Below are 15,990 nucleotides of genomic sequence, written 5' to 3' on the forward strand. Positions count from 1 at the left end.
GCCTGAGGACTGTATGAAAGCATTAACCAACAGAGACCTAACTGGCTGAGCATGTGCTGTTCATCAGGCTCTGGCCTGCACCTTGCACATATAATTTCATTTCATGGATGGCTTCACATGGAGAAAAGCACTCTACGTCAGATATTGCCTGCTACAGAATTGAATTCAACATCACTTAATTCGAGGAATGTTTTTAAATGAATGAATCATGAAAACTCACTAACATTTTTTAAGTCAAATAAATTGATTTGTCCAGGATTCACAAAAAATCAATCTACTTTTCTTCCCTTTTCCCCAAAACCCAATATGTGAGTTATAAAGTATTTTTACCCTGTAACAGCACTGTCAACACTCTCAGCTGAATGATAGGAATTAGACAAAAGCTGCTGAGAGTCAGAGGCAGACCTGAGTGGCAACCATCTGAACATTGCAGTATAAAAAAGTAGACATTCTACCAACTCTCACTTTCAGCAGGAGACACTATGAAATAGTAATTACTTATATTTTCTATTGAAAAGGAATCAAGCTCAACTTGACAACTGCATTTTAAAAGCACTCAAAAGGAGCAGTAAGGTACAAATTTTCAGGGAAAAATCACAGACCCTCATTAGTCATCTCATGACAAGTGAAAGAAAAATGGGAAGACAGAAACCACCCACCTCATCTCGGTATCTTGCTGCATTCAGTTCAACAAAATCTTCACTGTAATTCACTGAGAAGTTGAGGGCATTCACCAGATGGGCAGCCACATGCACGCCTACAGAATTACACCAGGGGCAAGTTAGTGGGATTTTCATATATGCTCTATGTCAAGGACTCAGTTCTTCCTCTCCCTAAGTAAATACAGGGCCAAACTTTGACAGCTATGTGGACAGTGAAATATTACATTAAAAGGTGAAGTTTTAAAGACACAAAAAACTGAACTATAGACAGTGTACCAAATTTTCAAAGGCTGTAATGAAACAACCCTAGTAAGTCAGGGATAAGAGAAACACACACACACACACACACACACATCCTCCCCGTAACACACACACACACACACACACGCACACATAAATATGCATCTAATGATATGAGTATTTATTTACTTGAGCACCTCCCTGATATTTTAGGTATTCCAACATCTTTCACCTCTTCCATAGTTCCAAATCTGCTATTAATATATATCTTGCATACTTCCCTACCCCATAACGTAAATTATAGGCCACTGAAAGACTTTCAACTAGTAGAAATTTTTCACAATCCACAGATTTAAATCATAATATTCTTAACCCAACAGAAAAAGTGTTGGGAATCACTTCATGGGACAAAATTCAGGAAAACAATAATCACAATAAACAAAGGGCTCGACTGACTTAGAGCTCACATAAATAATAGCAGTGTTAGGAAGTTACTAGAGATGTGAAGATGAACTCATTTTGGCAAAGCTAGGGTAATAAAAATTATTTTGAGGAGGTTGGGTAAGGAAGGAGAAATTGAGATGTGCACGGGCCCATCACACCTCCCCCCTTGCTTAAGCTTTGCTTGTAGGCAAAATAAGGTGTGAATTAACACCACATTTTAACGTATTGAAAATACAACAGGTAACTCGCTGGAAAATTTGTGATCTTGGCCATATTATTTGCCTTTCAGGGGCCTTAATTTACTTCTCTGTACAATGATGGTGACAGAAACGAAAGGCTTAATGAGATAAGTGATCTGAAATTGCTTAGTAAACCATTATAGTTCACAGTATGTGTCGTGCAATGGTTCAAAAGAAGACATAGCCTGGAATCTAGAAAAGTCTATAATTTCCCACAACCCATAATGTAAGATGTAGAGGGCTTAGAGTTCTAAGGTACTCACACACACACACAAAAAAAATAATAATGAAAGTGAGAGAGGACTAGAATGCTAAAATGCCTGAAAGTTACTTAAAGGATTTATAAGGCCCTTCAAGTAATCAAATTAGAGGTAGGGGAAGAGTCAGGACTTACTATGAAGTTACAGTAATCAAGAATGTATGGTATTAGCAAAAGAAAAGACAAATAGATTAATGGAACAGAATAGAGATCCCAGAAGTCCACCCACATTAATACAGTCAATTGATCTTTGGCAAAAGAGCAAAAGCAATACAAAGAAGAAAATGCCTTTGTCACAAATGGACCTGAAACAAGGAAGCATTCACATTTAAATAAATAAATCTAGTCATAGACTTTACACCCTTCACAAAAATTAACTGAAAATGAATCAGAGACCCAAATGTAAAATGCAAAACTATAAAACTCCTCAAAGGAAACACGGGAAAAAGTCTATATGAGCTTGGGTTTGGTGATGGCTTTTTAGACACAATGTCAGAGACATGATCCATGAAAGAAAGAATTAATAAGCTGGCCTTCATTAAAATTAAAATTTCAGCTCTGCAAAAGACGTTGTGAACACCATGAGAAGATAAGCCACAGACTGGGAAAAAGCATTTGCAAAAGACATATCGATAAAGGATTATTATCAAAATATACAAAGAACACTTAAAATTCAATAACAAGAAAACAAACAACCCAATTAAAAAAATGTGCCAAACATCTCAATAGATACCTCGCCAAAGAAGATATACAGATGGCAAACAAGCACGAAAAGATGAACCACATTATATAACATCAGAGAAATGCAAATTAAAATGACAAGTTACCACTACGTACCTGTTAGAATGACCAAAATCCAGAATACTGACAACATCAAATATTGGTAAGATTGCACAGCAACAGAAACTGTCATTCATTGCAGGTGGGGGATGCAAAAAATGGTACAGCCATATTGGAAGTGAGTTTGGTGGTTTCTTAAAAACTACACATACTCTTACCACATGATCTCGCACTCATACTCTTGGATATTTACCCAAAGGAACTAAAAATGTATGCCCACACAAAAACAGGCACATTAATGTTTACAGCAGCTTTATTCATTATTGTCAAAATCTGGAAGCAACCAACATGTCTTTCAATAGGTGAATAGATAAAAAAAAACTGTGTTACATCCAGATAAGGGAATATTACTTACCACTATAAAAAGATGAACTCTCAAGCCATGAAAAGACACAAAGGAAACTTAAATTCATATTACTAAGTGAAAGAAGCCAATCTGAAAAGACTACATATAGCATGATTCCAACTATATTACATTCTAGAAAAGGCAGAATTATGGAGACTGTAAAAACAAATCAGTGGTGGTCTGGCGTTAGTGGGAAAGGAAAGATAAATAGGCAGAGCACAGAGGATTTTTAGGGCAATGAACTATTCTGCATGATACAATAATGGTGGGTACAGGTCATTACACATTTGTGCAAACCCATAGAATATATAGCATCAAGTGTGAACCCTGATGTAAAGTATGGACTTTAGGTCATAATGATATGTCAATTAATGTAAATTTATCAATTGTAAAAACTTGTACCACTCTGGCAGGGGATGTTGATAATGGGGGAGGCTATACATGCATGAGGACAAATGATATATGAAAACTCTCTATACCTTCCTCTCAATTTTGCTGTGAACGTAAATCTGCCCTACAGAAAAATAGTCTTTAAAAATTTTTAAGAGAAAAAAAATGGACAGGAAGCTAAAATGAGTTAAATAACAAGCAAGGACAAGTTTCCAAAGTAGTAAAACAAAGGGGGTCTAGGTGTGACACAGCTATGGCACAGGTATAAAATGTTATTTACACAAAACTCTGTGTCATATAGCTTCATCAATACCCAAATGTATAGTAAAATAATCCTTTGATATAAAATTAAAAGCTTATATATTAACTACATACTCTATGGCTAAAAAATGCAAAGTCATCTATAGAAGAATTACTATTCTTTCTGAATTTCTCTGAAAAAAAAGTTGTAGGTAACAGCTATAGAAAATACATAATTAAGGGATATATTCACCTTTTTAAAGGACCTCTTAGGTCAAAAGAATTCAGGGCTTCTAATTTTAGGCAGCAAGGAAGCAGCTAAACCAAGCACTTTACATAGATTTTCTCATTTGATTCTCAAAACAAAACAATGTGGTAGATAGAGTCATCCCTATTTTACAGACAACTGAAGTTAAAGAAGGGTAATGTAGCCAAAGTCAGAAGACTAGTGACTGGCAGAATGCAAACCCTCTGGAACACAAGCTCATGCTAGCTCAGTTGCTTGGTTGCTCTCCAGTTGAACCAGAATACTTGGACATGATTATAGTTTAGAACAAATTGAGTCATGAATATGCTGGTTTCCTGATCCTCCTCCATTTCTGACCTTTCACTCTCCCTCTCCCTAATCTATCTCTAACCCTTACTACACCCTTGGTCCTTATCTCATCCTCACTGAACTGCTAATCCTATCCCTGAGCCTCTCCCCATCTAACACCTGCAGAGGTGGGACTACCAATTGGAAGACATTCAGAGATAAAACAATGAAGTTACCCATTTCGACAATGCTTGGCAATTTTTTTACCAAGTTAAAAGTAAAATAATTTCTTGGCAATAGCTGTGTCAAAACATTCATTAGTGAAAATGGCCCTGCTATCAAAACAGCTATGTCATCAAATAACGGCCAGGTGAAAATACCAGGTGCTATGCCACTGGAATAATTAACCCTTGCAACTGTAAATTACAATTACGAATTCTATCCTAAAAATTTCTATTCATTTTCTCATTTTAGCCTTAAATCTATGAGGTAAGTCCTGCTGTCAATCCATTTTACAGTTAAAAACAACAACAACAACAACAACAGCAAATTGAGGATCAGAGAGGTAACATCACACATTAAAATAGAAGGTCAACTGAGGATAGAACCTACTCATGGACTCCTCGGAATCCATGTACTTCATCACTATGTTTCTTACCTTCTGTTCCAAAAATTTGAAAAGTATCATCTAAAAGCTCAGGATCAAAATGTATTTTAAAAAGGCTTATAATAGCACAAAGATCATTGCTTTATTTCTTAATTTGGAAAAGAGCAAGATAAAGCTTTAGAAATTTTGACATTGGTTTTTCTACCAAATATTAATATCAAAGAAATATTGATCACATATAATTTGGGATGGAATCCTAATCTACTAATGAGTATTTCACATTCTAATTTTCATTCATTTGGCCAGGTACAGTGGCACCCGCCTATAATCACAGAGCTTTGGGAGGCTGAGGCAAGCAAATTGCTTGAGCTCAGAAGTTCGAGATCAGCCTGGGCAACATGGTGAAAGCCCGTCTCTACAAAAAAATACAAAAACTAGCCAGGCATGGTGGCACACGCCTGTAGTCCCAGCTACTTGGGAGGCTGAGGTGGGAGGATGGCTTAAGCCTGGGAAGTAGAGGTTGCAGTCAGCCAAGATTGTACCGCTGCACTCCAGCCTGGGCAACAGTGCCAGGCCCTGTTTCAAAAAAATAAAAAATAAAATGTTCATGCATTTAAACTCATATCACATCATCACTTTCAGAGCTTGAAAACTTTTAGTCTGTTTCTTCCAGTATTTCTTACTGGAATGAAATTACTTACTTTCAGGAAATAGTCATTATCAGCTTGGGGGCCAACTTTTGGATATCATAATGTAAAAATCACAAGACACATCCATTTTCTGTAGTTCCCTGTAGACAACCCTTTTTAAAAACATGGAAAAGAACTACTAAGCTATTTAATAAGAAAATCTTAAGTTGCTGACAGCAGATAACATACAGAACAATAAAATCACACATTTTCCATGTGTAATTTTACGTGTGGTTTAAAACACAAACCACACAACAATCTTACATTGTTCACCATTAATGACATTATATGTTAATATGTCTGCAGGCAATTACCCCAAATTGTCATCAGTGGTTGTTCTGGAAGAATAAGATTAGGGAAAACTTTCTCTGATCATTCTGTGTATGTCTGGAATGTTTACATTTAAATGTGTAATTCTAACAAATTATTTAATATCTTGTGGCTTTCTCACCTGAGAAAATACAGATAGTAACACCACAGGTAATATGGAATGTTCTGCTTTTATCCAACAATCTCCTGGTTCTCCTGCTTGGAACCTAAACAAAAATCATTTAATATGGTAAAAATAATGCAACAAATGTGATAAAAGTTTTTCAGTATAGCATTGTTCATTATGTCAAAATTTTTAAAATATGGCGGAAGCCTATTAATCAAAAATTGGTGAGATGAATTATGATCTATCTAGTTAATGGGACACCTAAACCATTAAAAAATATATGTGAGAAATCCATAATATTGATATAGAAAGATGTTCAAGACACATTGTTAGGTTAAAAAAAAAGTTACAAAAAAACTACACTGTGATCTTATATTGATCAACACTAATGGCATTAGATGTTAATGTATCTGCAGGCACTTACCACAAATTGTCATCAGTGGCTGTTCTGGCAGAATAAGATTAGGGTAAACTTTCTCTGATCATTTTGCATATTTCTGGAATGTTTAAGTTTTAAAATATATATGATTTCCTTTTACAGTCAAAAAAATAAGATTATTTTAAAATGAAGCAATCTCATCTATAGTTTGAAATGCCTGTTTGATATTATAACAAAATAAAATGTCAAGCACCTCTGAATCACTGTTTCACACTCAGGGCAAATCTTTAAGAATGATTAAATACTGAGAGACTTAGGTGGGAACTTTTTATTCCCTGCCACTTATCTTCTCTTTCTCCAAGCCAAACCAATAGCCAACCACAGGGATCAAAACCTAGCAGTTTAAATGGTAGGCAACCTAGAGAGAGTTATTTTCACAGATTACTGCATTAAAAGGAAAGAGTTTCTAAATATAATTATGTAGAAAGGGTTGAGAAGTTTTCCTAGAGTAAATCTGCACACATTAAATTCGTAGAACATCAAAGTGATCTCAAGTTAACAACTCCTTTTAAAATATCAATATCTATCCAGCGGTGCTTTGCTTAGTGAATCTTAGGGAAGAAGAATCAACACGCACACACATAGTCACACATATACACAAAAATAGTCAAAGACTAAAAAGAATTTTTGTTGAGTTTTAGCAGAATGACTAAGTGTTTTTCTGTTTTCTTACATACTTCATTTTACAACACTGCATATAACACATGACATCACTATTTTTTTATTATTATTATTATACTTTAAGTTTTAGGGTACATGTGCACAATGTGCAGGTTAGTTACATATGTATACATGTGCCATGCTGGTGTGCTGCACCCATTAACTCGTCATCTAGCATTAGGTATATCTTCTAATGCTATGCCTCCCCCCTGCCCCCGACATCACTATTTAATCAAGACATATTTCTCTGCACACGTATGTTTATTGTGGCACTATTCACAATAGTAAAGACTTGGAACCAACCCAAATGTCCAACAATGATAGACTGGATTAAGAAAATGTGGCACATATACACCATGGAATACTATGCAGCCATAAAAGATGATGAGTTCATGTCCTTTGCAGGGACATGGATGAAATTGGAAATCATCATTCTCAGCAAACTATTGCAAGGACAAAAAACCAAACACCGCATGTTCTCACTCATAGGTGGGAATTGAACAGGGAGAACACAGGGACACAGGAAGGGGAACATCACAATCCTGGGCCTGTTGTGGGGTGGGGGGAGCGGGGAGGGATAGCATTAGGAGATATACCTAATGTTAAATGACGAGTTAATGGGTGCAGCACACCAACATGGCACATGTATACATATGTAACAAACCTGCATGTTGTGCACATGTACCCTAGAACTTAAAGTATAATAAAAAAAGACATGTTTCTCAAGCCTATTACACACTTCAAAATGAGTCTATGTGTTAAGCAGAGATAAGTTGTGGCCAACACCAGCAATCATTTCATGTATTGCTCAGAATCTAAAGGACTCTAGTTTGCTCACCTGGATTTAGCTAAGTGAAAATACAGAATCTCAGTGAGACAAGACATAATGGAAAGAACTCAAGTTAGGATTCACCTTAGCTCTGTCATTCACTGGTCTCGAAGTTACTCAAAGCCTCTATGCCTGAGGTTTCTTGTGTGTGAAATGAAACTAACAATACCTGATTGTAGAATCCCTGTAAGAATTCTCCAGCACGTATGTGAAACACTAAGCATAGTGCTGGAAATCCCTGTTAATAATATTACTATTATCCTCTGCCCTTATCTGGTATTGCAGAATAACTCACAGATCATCTTGGCAGGTGACATGTCTTTTACCATCATCTTACAAGAAATCACTCCAGCCAAAAGTCAGACTATGAAAAGTAAACAAACTAACATGCGACTGTTACACTTGATTTTTATGCTGGAATTTGAAAGTAGGACTGTTTTTTCTTACCTTCTGTGATCCTCGGAGGTAAGCCAAGAGTGTTCGGCACATGGGTAAAAGGATAAGGCTGCAGTTGAGGTTAAGAACAGATGCCGAGGCTCTGCTTAGACACAATCCTAGCTGAACAAATAAGGCAAGGTCAGCACACAGTTAAGGACAGCAGTAAAGCCCTGTCCTGGCTCTAGAAGCTACAGGTCTCACCCTATTGCTCTTTTAAGAATCATGCCAAATACCAGCTCCTTCAAGAGGCTTGAATAGTTTTCCCTTTTCCTCTCACTAAAACCCCCTTTGAACGACTTCTTTCTGTTCTGCACTGCTGCAAAACTTATTACTCCTCTCATTAATGCTGATGTTACAGTCACCTGAAAACAATGTTTCCACAGAAACTCCATTTCTTGTTCTGCCCCTACCCCATTATTCTGGCTGTTAAGAGCCTTAAGAGTTTCTATATATACTGCACCTCCACATTTATGTGGTGTTGGACCCTTTATTCACTGATAAGGTCACAGTTTTAAATGACATTTTTCTCGTATGTTCTCTCTCTCTGGAACACTCTCAGTCTCCACACAACCCACCCATTTACACACCACAGCTTTTCTGCAAGCTCTGCTTATCATTAACTCTACTCATCTTTCTGGTCACATAGTAAGCACGATTCTTCTAGAGTTCCTCCCTGATTGGAAACTAGGAGAGAACCCACTGCTATACAAGCATTCATTGCTTTCTGTACTTCCCTGATTATGTCTCTAACCTCCTTTCTAATGTTTTTTAAAATTTTTATTTTATTTTAAATTGACAAATAATAATTGTATATATGTATGGGTACAATATGATGTTTTAATACATGTATGCGTCATGAAATGACCAAATCAAGCTATTTTACATACCCATCCCCCAAAACACTTATCATTTCTTTGTGGTAAATATATTTATTTATATTTATTTTTTAATTTTTTTGAGGCAGCGTCTCACTTTTTCTCCCAGGCTGAGTGCAGTGGTACCATCAGAGCTCACTTCAGCCCCTTCCTCCTAGGTTCAAGCTGTCCTCCTGCCTTAGCCTTCTGAGTAGCTAGGACTACAGATGCATGCCATGCGGTGAGAATATTTAAAATCCACTCTTAGTCAGGCATGGTGTAATGCACCCGTAGTCCCAGTTACTCTGGAGACTGGGGCAGGAGAATTGCTTGAACCCAGGAGCTTGAGGCTGCAGTGAGTCATGTTCATGCCACTGGAGTACAGCCTGGGTGAAAGGGCGAGACTCTGTCTCAAAAAATAAAAAAATTAAAATTAAAATACACTCTTAGCTATTTTGAAAATTACAATACACTATTATTAACTATAGTCACCCTGTTGTGCAACAACAGGCATATTTCCAGGCCTATTACCGGGCCTATTTCTTCTAACTGAAACTTTGTACACTCTGTCCACTCCCATCCCCACGCGCTGGTAACCAGCATTCTACTCTCTACCTCTATGATTTCAACTCTTTTAGATTCAAAATGTAAGTGAGATCATACAGTATTTGTCTTTCTGTGCCTGGCTTATTTCACTTAGCATAACATCCTCTAGATAATCCATGTTGTTGAAAATGACCAATCTTAAATAAGACGGTGCCTTGAACAATTGAGATTCATATATTTGACTCTGTCTTAGGAGGAGGATATATCCATTCTCTTGAGAACCATTTTCATTTGGTGAAGCTAACTTAAAGCATTATCTTCATATGTTCACACTGAAAACATTATGTTCATACTAAAACAAATGAAGAATATAACGGAATAAAAATGCAGAGATGTTAGCAAAAGCACACCTATGTCTTACTATTAGCCACACATAGTTTGGATCAATTTACACTTATTAATACATTAAACCTCTTTCTGCAACCCTAGGAAGTAATTAACGATATTGTCTTCCTTCTTAAAAAATAAAGAATATTGAGTCACAGTGAAGTTAAGAATTTACCCAACATAAGATAATCAGAAAGTTGTGGAGCCAGAATTCAAACCCAGATATTCTGGCTCCAGCATTTATACTATTAACCCCCACTGTATCGTGCTGCTAAATTGCCTTTAAAAAGAAAATGTCCAGAAGGCACATATTAGGTAATAAACATTTTGTTGAATGACTTGATGAATGAACAAACATTTGAGGTAAGTGGTTTTAGACAACCACCCTAGATAAGACTTCCCTCCTAGTAACCCTCTCCAGCCCCAAAAAGGTTGTTGTTCTTGTTCTTTTACCATTAAAGAAAGCCCAGGTATAAATATTTGAGAAGTACTAGACAAGGTCACAGCCTCATATACATTAAGGATTGCCTACACAGTGTGATTAGGATGGGATTCCTAGCATAATTATTCTGTTACTTCCATTTAGTGTGTGACATGTTACCTTGAATTTTTTATGTTTTAACCTTTTTCTCTAAGTAAATATTAAACACCTCAAGACCAGGGTAAATATTTCTAAAATGTTTTAGTATTACCCTACATTTTTATTTTAATTATCTGTTTATCAATCACTTTTGAATATATTTTTAATGTAATCATCAGATCTACTCTGACAAGCTGAGTAGATGTTATTATTGCCATGTTGGAGATGAAGAGCTGTTACAAAATAATAATAATTAGGTCCACAAGAAATCCTGAATTCAATGACTTTGGGTAGTGTCTGAACATTGACATTTTTGAAAGCTTTCCAGATGATTCTAACATGCCACCTGGGTTGAACACCACTACCTAACACTATTTAGCCAACTGTACTGTTTACAAGTTATGAAACAATGACAACCATTAAATTATAATAAGTAAGTGTAATTGCATATTTCCAAACTTACTGGCCAAATGTAGCTTTAAAAATAGCATTTTTTATATTAAAAATACAAAAGTAAATAGTCTGGGCATAAATAAAAAGCAAAGCAAGAACAATAAAGATCTCATCTACAGAAAGCTGACATAGTAAGGTACAACTAACAGGTTTACCATCTCTTTATCATCCAATACAGAACAGTCGCTAGGCTAAGTGTTTTTAATGAATCACTGAAAATATTTTCAAAAACCTTGTAAAGTAAGAATTATTATACTCAATTTACAGATTACTTGTATAAGGATCTTAGAAGCTGTTTACCTTGTCAAAAGTCAAACTAGTTGAAAAGGAATTCTGTACCCTGGAATCTATGAGTCTTTTCATCTCAGGGTTAAAACTAAGGCAAAAAATGTACTGAAGGATATGGAAGGATAAATATTAAATTGAGAGACATGAGAAAAGCCTACTCCAATGGCTCCTATAGGCCATTTACATTATGCTTAGTTGCCAGTAAAGTATGTTAGTTAAACACAGGTCTTGCATTTCATCTTCCATCAAGCATGACTACATTAGTTTATTACTTAGTCATGAGTTACCCCTATAGTCCTAGCCAGCACCATTTCCTCTTTAGTTGGTATATGAATTAATGTGTTTGTGTCTTATAATACCTCAAACTTTTCTGACTTTCTATGCATTACCTTGATTCTTATATATTATCACAAGGACATTCCATGGAGAAGCAGAAACCCCAAAGGTACCTCATTTCTCCTTATAACTGCCTCTCAACTCTAGGATCTGGCTTACTCCTCCTTTCTACTCTTTTCCTGCACCCAGGCACTAAGTTTTTCAAAAGCAGGATCCTTTTTTTACAGCTATGTATCCTCAGCCCTAACACAGTGGTAGTTTTCAGTAAATCTTTGTTGAATTGAGCTGAATTTTTAAACACAGGTACCATGCTCTGATAAGCATTTTATTTGGTTACAACTCTCAAGTTTGTTCAAATATTTACAATCTTTGTGGTTATTTTATTCACAAAGCTTGTATGTCCACCAATAACTTTAAATTGCACAGCTTGCAGTATCATGGAAAATATTATGAAGTGGTCACTGAAAACTCCCCACTGTTATCAAGAAGATGAAGTCATATATATATATATATATGAAACAAAAAGCAGGCACTTCAAGAAAATTCCTAGTTACATTATTCTTACTCCCACAATCTGTAGGCAACTCTATCCATCAAATTTCGTAATCAATAAATCTTGAGTGAATACACATATGGGAGCTAAAAAAAAGAAATTGAACTCATGGAGACAGAGAATAGGCTGAGAAGAGTAGTGGGAAGTGGGGAGATGAAGAGGCAATGGTTAACAGGTACATAAACCCAGTACCCATTAAAAGGAATAATATCTATTGTTTGATAGCACAATAAGGCAACTATAGTTAACAATAATTTACTGTATATTCCAAAATAACTAAAAGAGTGGAATTACAATTTTTCCAACATAAAGAAATGATAAATGGTTGAGGTGATAGATATCCCAGCTACTCTTATGACACATTGCATGTTTGTATCAAAATATCATGTGTATTTTATACATATATACAATTACTATAATAATTAAAAATTAAAATTGTTTAAGAAGGTAAATCTAAGCAAGCTTCAAAAAGAAGTCTTGTGTGAATAAATGAATGGATGAATAGAAATAAATAATAAGTACATTTAGAATACATATATTTTGACAAATATAAATGCACAAATATTTCTATTAACAGATTTTGAAAGGACTAAAGATTTAGTCTGAAAAGAAAGTAGGACAAGACCCAAGATGGCTGACTAGATACAGCCAGGAGGAACATCTCACACTGAGAGACAGGGACATGGGGAAGACTAGCAAACTCTGAGCAGATCTTCAGCAGGAAAGCATTGAGAGTGGATGCAGTGAGGACAGACAGTGGGCTGAACTTGAGGAGGAAGCTGGGAGCCCTGTAGGGGGTTGCTGAGCACTGGGGCTCGTTCCTGGACCCCAGCAACTCCTGCGGAATGAGCTAAACAGGTGAGGAGTGGTCTGTCCTCACCAGGAATCCCCAAAAATCCTGGCAACAAGACAGCCCATGACTCCCACGGACACTTGAGCTGGCAGAGAGAGTTGGCAGAGAGGTGGAAGAAACAGTATTCCAGCCTGTGCAGAGCCCACAGGGTTTGGCACAGGAACAGTTGCAGTGGAGTATAACTAGGGTGCCCATCCCCAAAGACTCTCCATGGCCTTCTAAGTGACGTCAGCCTTTGAGAGACTGTTGGACCTGGACAGAACATGGTGGTGTTGCAAATGGGATGGGACCAGTCCAAATTGCACATCCTCTGTCTGCTGGCCTCTCCTGGGTACAGCTATATGTACCTGCTCGAAGCACAGCCTCTGATGGCCAACCAAGTTGCTTCCCAGGGGTTATCATCATAGCTCCTTCACTGGAAGACTGTGTCTGTTTGTTGAAGAGCTCCAGTAGACCAGCCCCTGACGATGCACACTAGCCAACCTGCAGCCTTGACCCACTACAGTCTCCCTCTCCCCATGTGGGCAGACCTCACCTCCCTTACCCAGCCAGTACGTGTGTGTGAATGCATCCCACTGTGTCACCACAGATGATGCAAACAGAGCTAACTGTCCAAACCCTTGCTGATGCAGGAGTGCCCTGTTACACTGCCACCAACAGCACAAATGCGTACACGGACGCTGGCAACTCTGCCTCTGCCACCGCCCTGCACCAGCCACACTGCCACTGCCATAGGCATGAGCATACACAGGACCATTTCAGGCTCACTCCCACCAGTGCGCCACCCAAGCCAGTAGGAGTAAACCCTGCCAGCACCAGCTTTGTAGAGTTGTGGCCAGTAGACTGGGACACCTCAGCCCCCCGAGTGAATCAGATTCCTAACCTCAAAGGGCCAGAGACCGAAGCTGAGGGCCTAGTACAGCCATCCAGAGTTAACAGGCAGTCCAGGAGTGCTAAGCTGATCCTTGGCCCCCTAAAACCTTCCAGAAATAAAGACAGTCTACTGAACCTACCTCAAACCACAACCAAACTTCCAAAGGCATCAAAGAAAATACAATTGTAAAAAACTCCATCCAAAGAACAGTAACTTCAAAGACTAAAGGAACATCAGTCCACCAACAATGTTCAAGCTGAGAGCCAAATCCAGATCATAATCCCATTCACAATATCCACAAAAATAATAAAATACCTAGAAATACAAATAACCAGGTAAGTAAAAGACCTCTGTAAGAGAATTACAAAACACTGCTGAAAGAAATCAGAAATAACACAAACAAATGAAAAAATAATTCCATGTTCATAAATGGGAAGAATCATTATAGTTAAAATGGCCATACTGGCCAAAGCAATTTACAGATTCAATACCATTCCTATCAAACTACCAATGCCAGTCATCACAGAATAAGAAAAAAAACTATTTTAAATTCATATGGAACCAAAAAAGAACCCAAATAGCAAAAGCAGTACCAAGCAAAAAGAACAAAGCTGGAGGCCTCACATTACCTGACTTCAAATTATACTACAAGACTACAATAATAATATAAATGGTGCTAGGATAACTGGCTAGCCATTTGCAAAAGATTTAATCTGGACCCCTTCCTTAAAGCAATATAAAAATCAACTCAAGATGAATGAAAGACTTAAATATAAAGCAATATAGAAATTAATTCAAGATGAATGAAAGACTTAATGTAAAACCTAAAACTATAAAAAGCCTGGAAGATAACCTGGTAAAAATACCATTTGGGACATGGACCTTGGCAAGGATTTCATGATGAAGACAACAAAAGCAATTACAACAAAACCAAAAATGGACAAATAAGATCTAATTAAACTAAGTAGCTTCTGTACAACAAAAGAAACTACAACAGACAACCTACAGAATGGATAAAAATATTTGAAAACCATGCATATGACAAAGACCTAGTACACAGATTCTGTGAGAAACTTAAACAAATTAACAAGCAAAAAACAAACAATCTCATTAAAAAGTGAGGTAAGAACATCAAAAGACACTTTTCCAAAGAAGACATTCAGGTGGCCAACAGGCATACGAAAACAATATTCAACATCACTAATTATTAGAGAAATGCAAATCAAAACCACAATGAAATACCATCTCACACCAGTCAGAATGGCTATAATTAAAAAGTTAAAAAATAACAGATTCCGGGAAGGTTGCAGAGAAAAGGGAACACTTACATGCTGTTCATGGGAATGTGAATTAGATCAGCCCCTGTGGAAAATAGTTTTGCAATTTCTCAACGAACTTAAAACCAAACTTTCATTTCATCCAGCAATCCCATGACTGAATATATACGCAAAGGGATATAAATCATTCTACCATAAAGACACATGCACACATACATTCATCACAGCACTATTCACAAGAGCAAAGACAGGGAATCAACCTAAATGCTCATTAATGACAGACTGGATAAAGAAAATATGTTGTATACCTATACCATGGAAGACTGCACAGCCATAAAAAGAAACAAGATCATGTCCTTGGCAAGAAATATGAATGGGCTGGAGATGATTATCCTAAAATAGAAAACCAAGTACCGAGAACATGTTCTCACTTACAAATTGAGAACTAAACACTGAGTAGACAGGAACGGAAAGAATGGAACAACAGACACAGGGGTCTACTTGAGGGTAGAGGGTGGGAGGAGCGTGACATTCAACAAACTATGTGATACTATGCCTGTTACTTGGGTGAAAAAAAAATCTGTACACTAAATCCCCATGAAACACAATTTACCCCTATAGTAAACCTGCACATGTACCACTGATCCTAAAATAAAACTTTAAAAAAAACTCAGGATACAAAATCAATGTGTAAAA

The 15,990-nt window shown here is 36.9% G+C and overlaps 1 protein-coding gene across 5 annotated transcripts in view; it reads right to left on the minus strand.

The window, feature by feature from the left end:
* The window catches only part of NOX4 (NADPH oxidase 4), a 165,387-nt gene that overhangs the window by 117,377 nt on the left and 32,020 nt on the right, over positions 1 to 15,990 (minus strand). For 4 of the 5 annotated variants that reach the window (XM_055356621.2, XM_055356620.2, XM_055356619.2 and 1 more), the window contains 3 exons: positions 8,303 to 8,413; positions 5,943 to 6,027; positions 660 to 757 (listed from right to left, as the gene is read on the minus strand). In XM_055356621.2, coding sequence (XP_055212596.2) covers positions 660 to 757; positions 5,943 to 6,027; positions 8,303 to 8,413 — 294 coding nt within the window. The remainder of the gene's footprint in view (positions 1 to 659; positions 758 to 5,942; positions 6,028 to 8,302; positions 8,414 to 15,990) is intronic. The other variant, XM_063693453.1, reaches the window with a different exon arrangement.

The sequence above is a fragment of the Gorilla gorilla genome, chromosome 9, assembly GCF_029281585.2.
Source record: "Gorilla gorilla gorilla isolate KB3781 chromosome 9, NHGRI_mGorGor1-v2.1_pri, whole genome shotgun sequence".
NCBI lineage: Eukaryota > Metazoa > Chordata > Mammalia > Primates > Hominidae > Gorilla > Gorilla gorilla.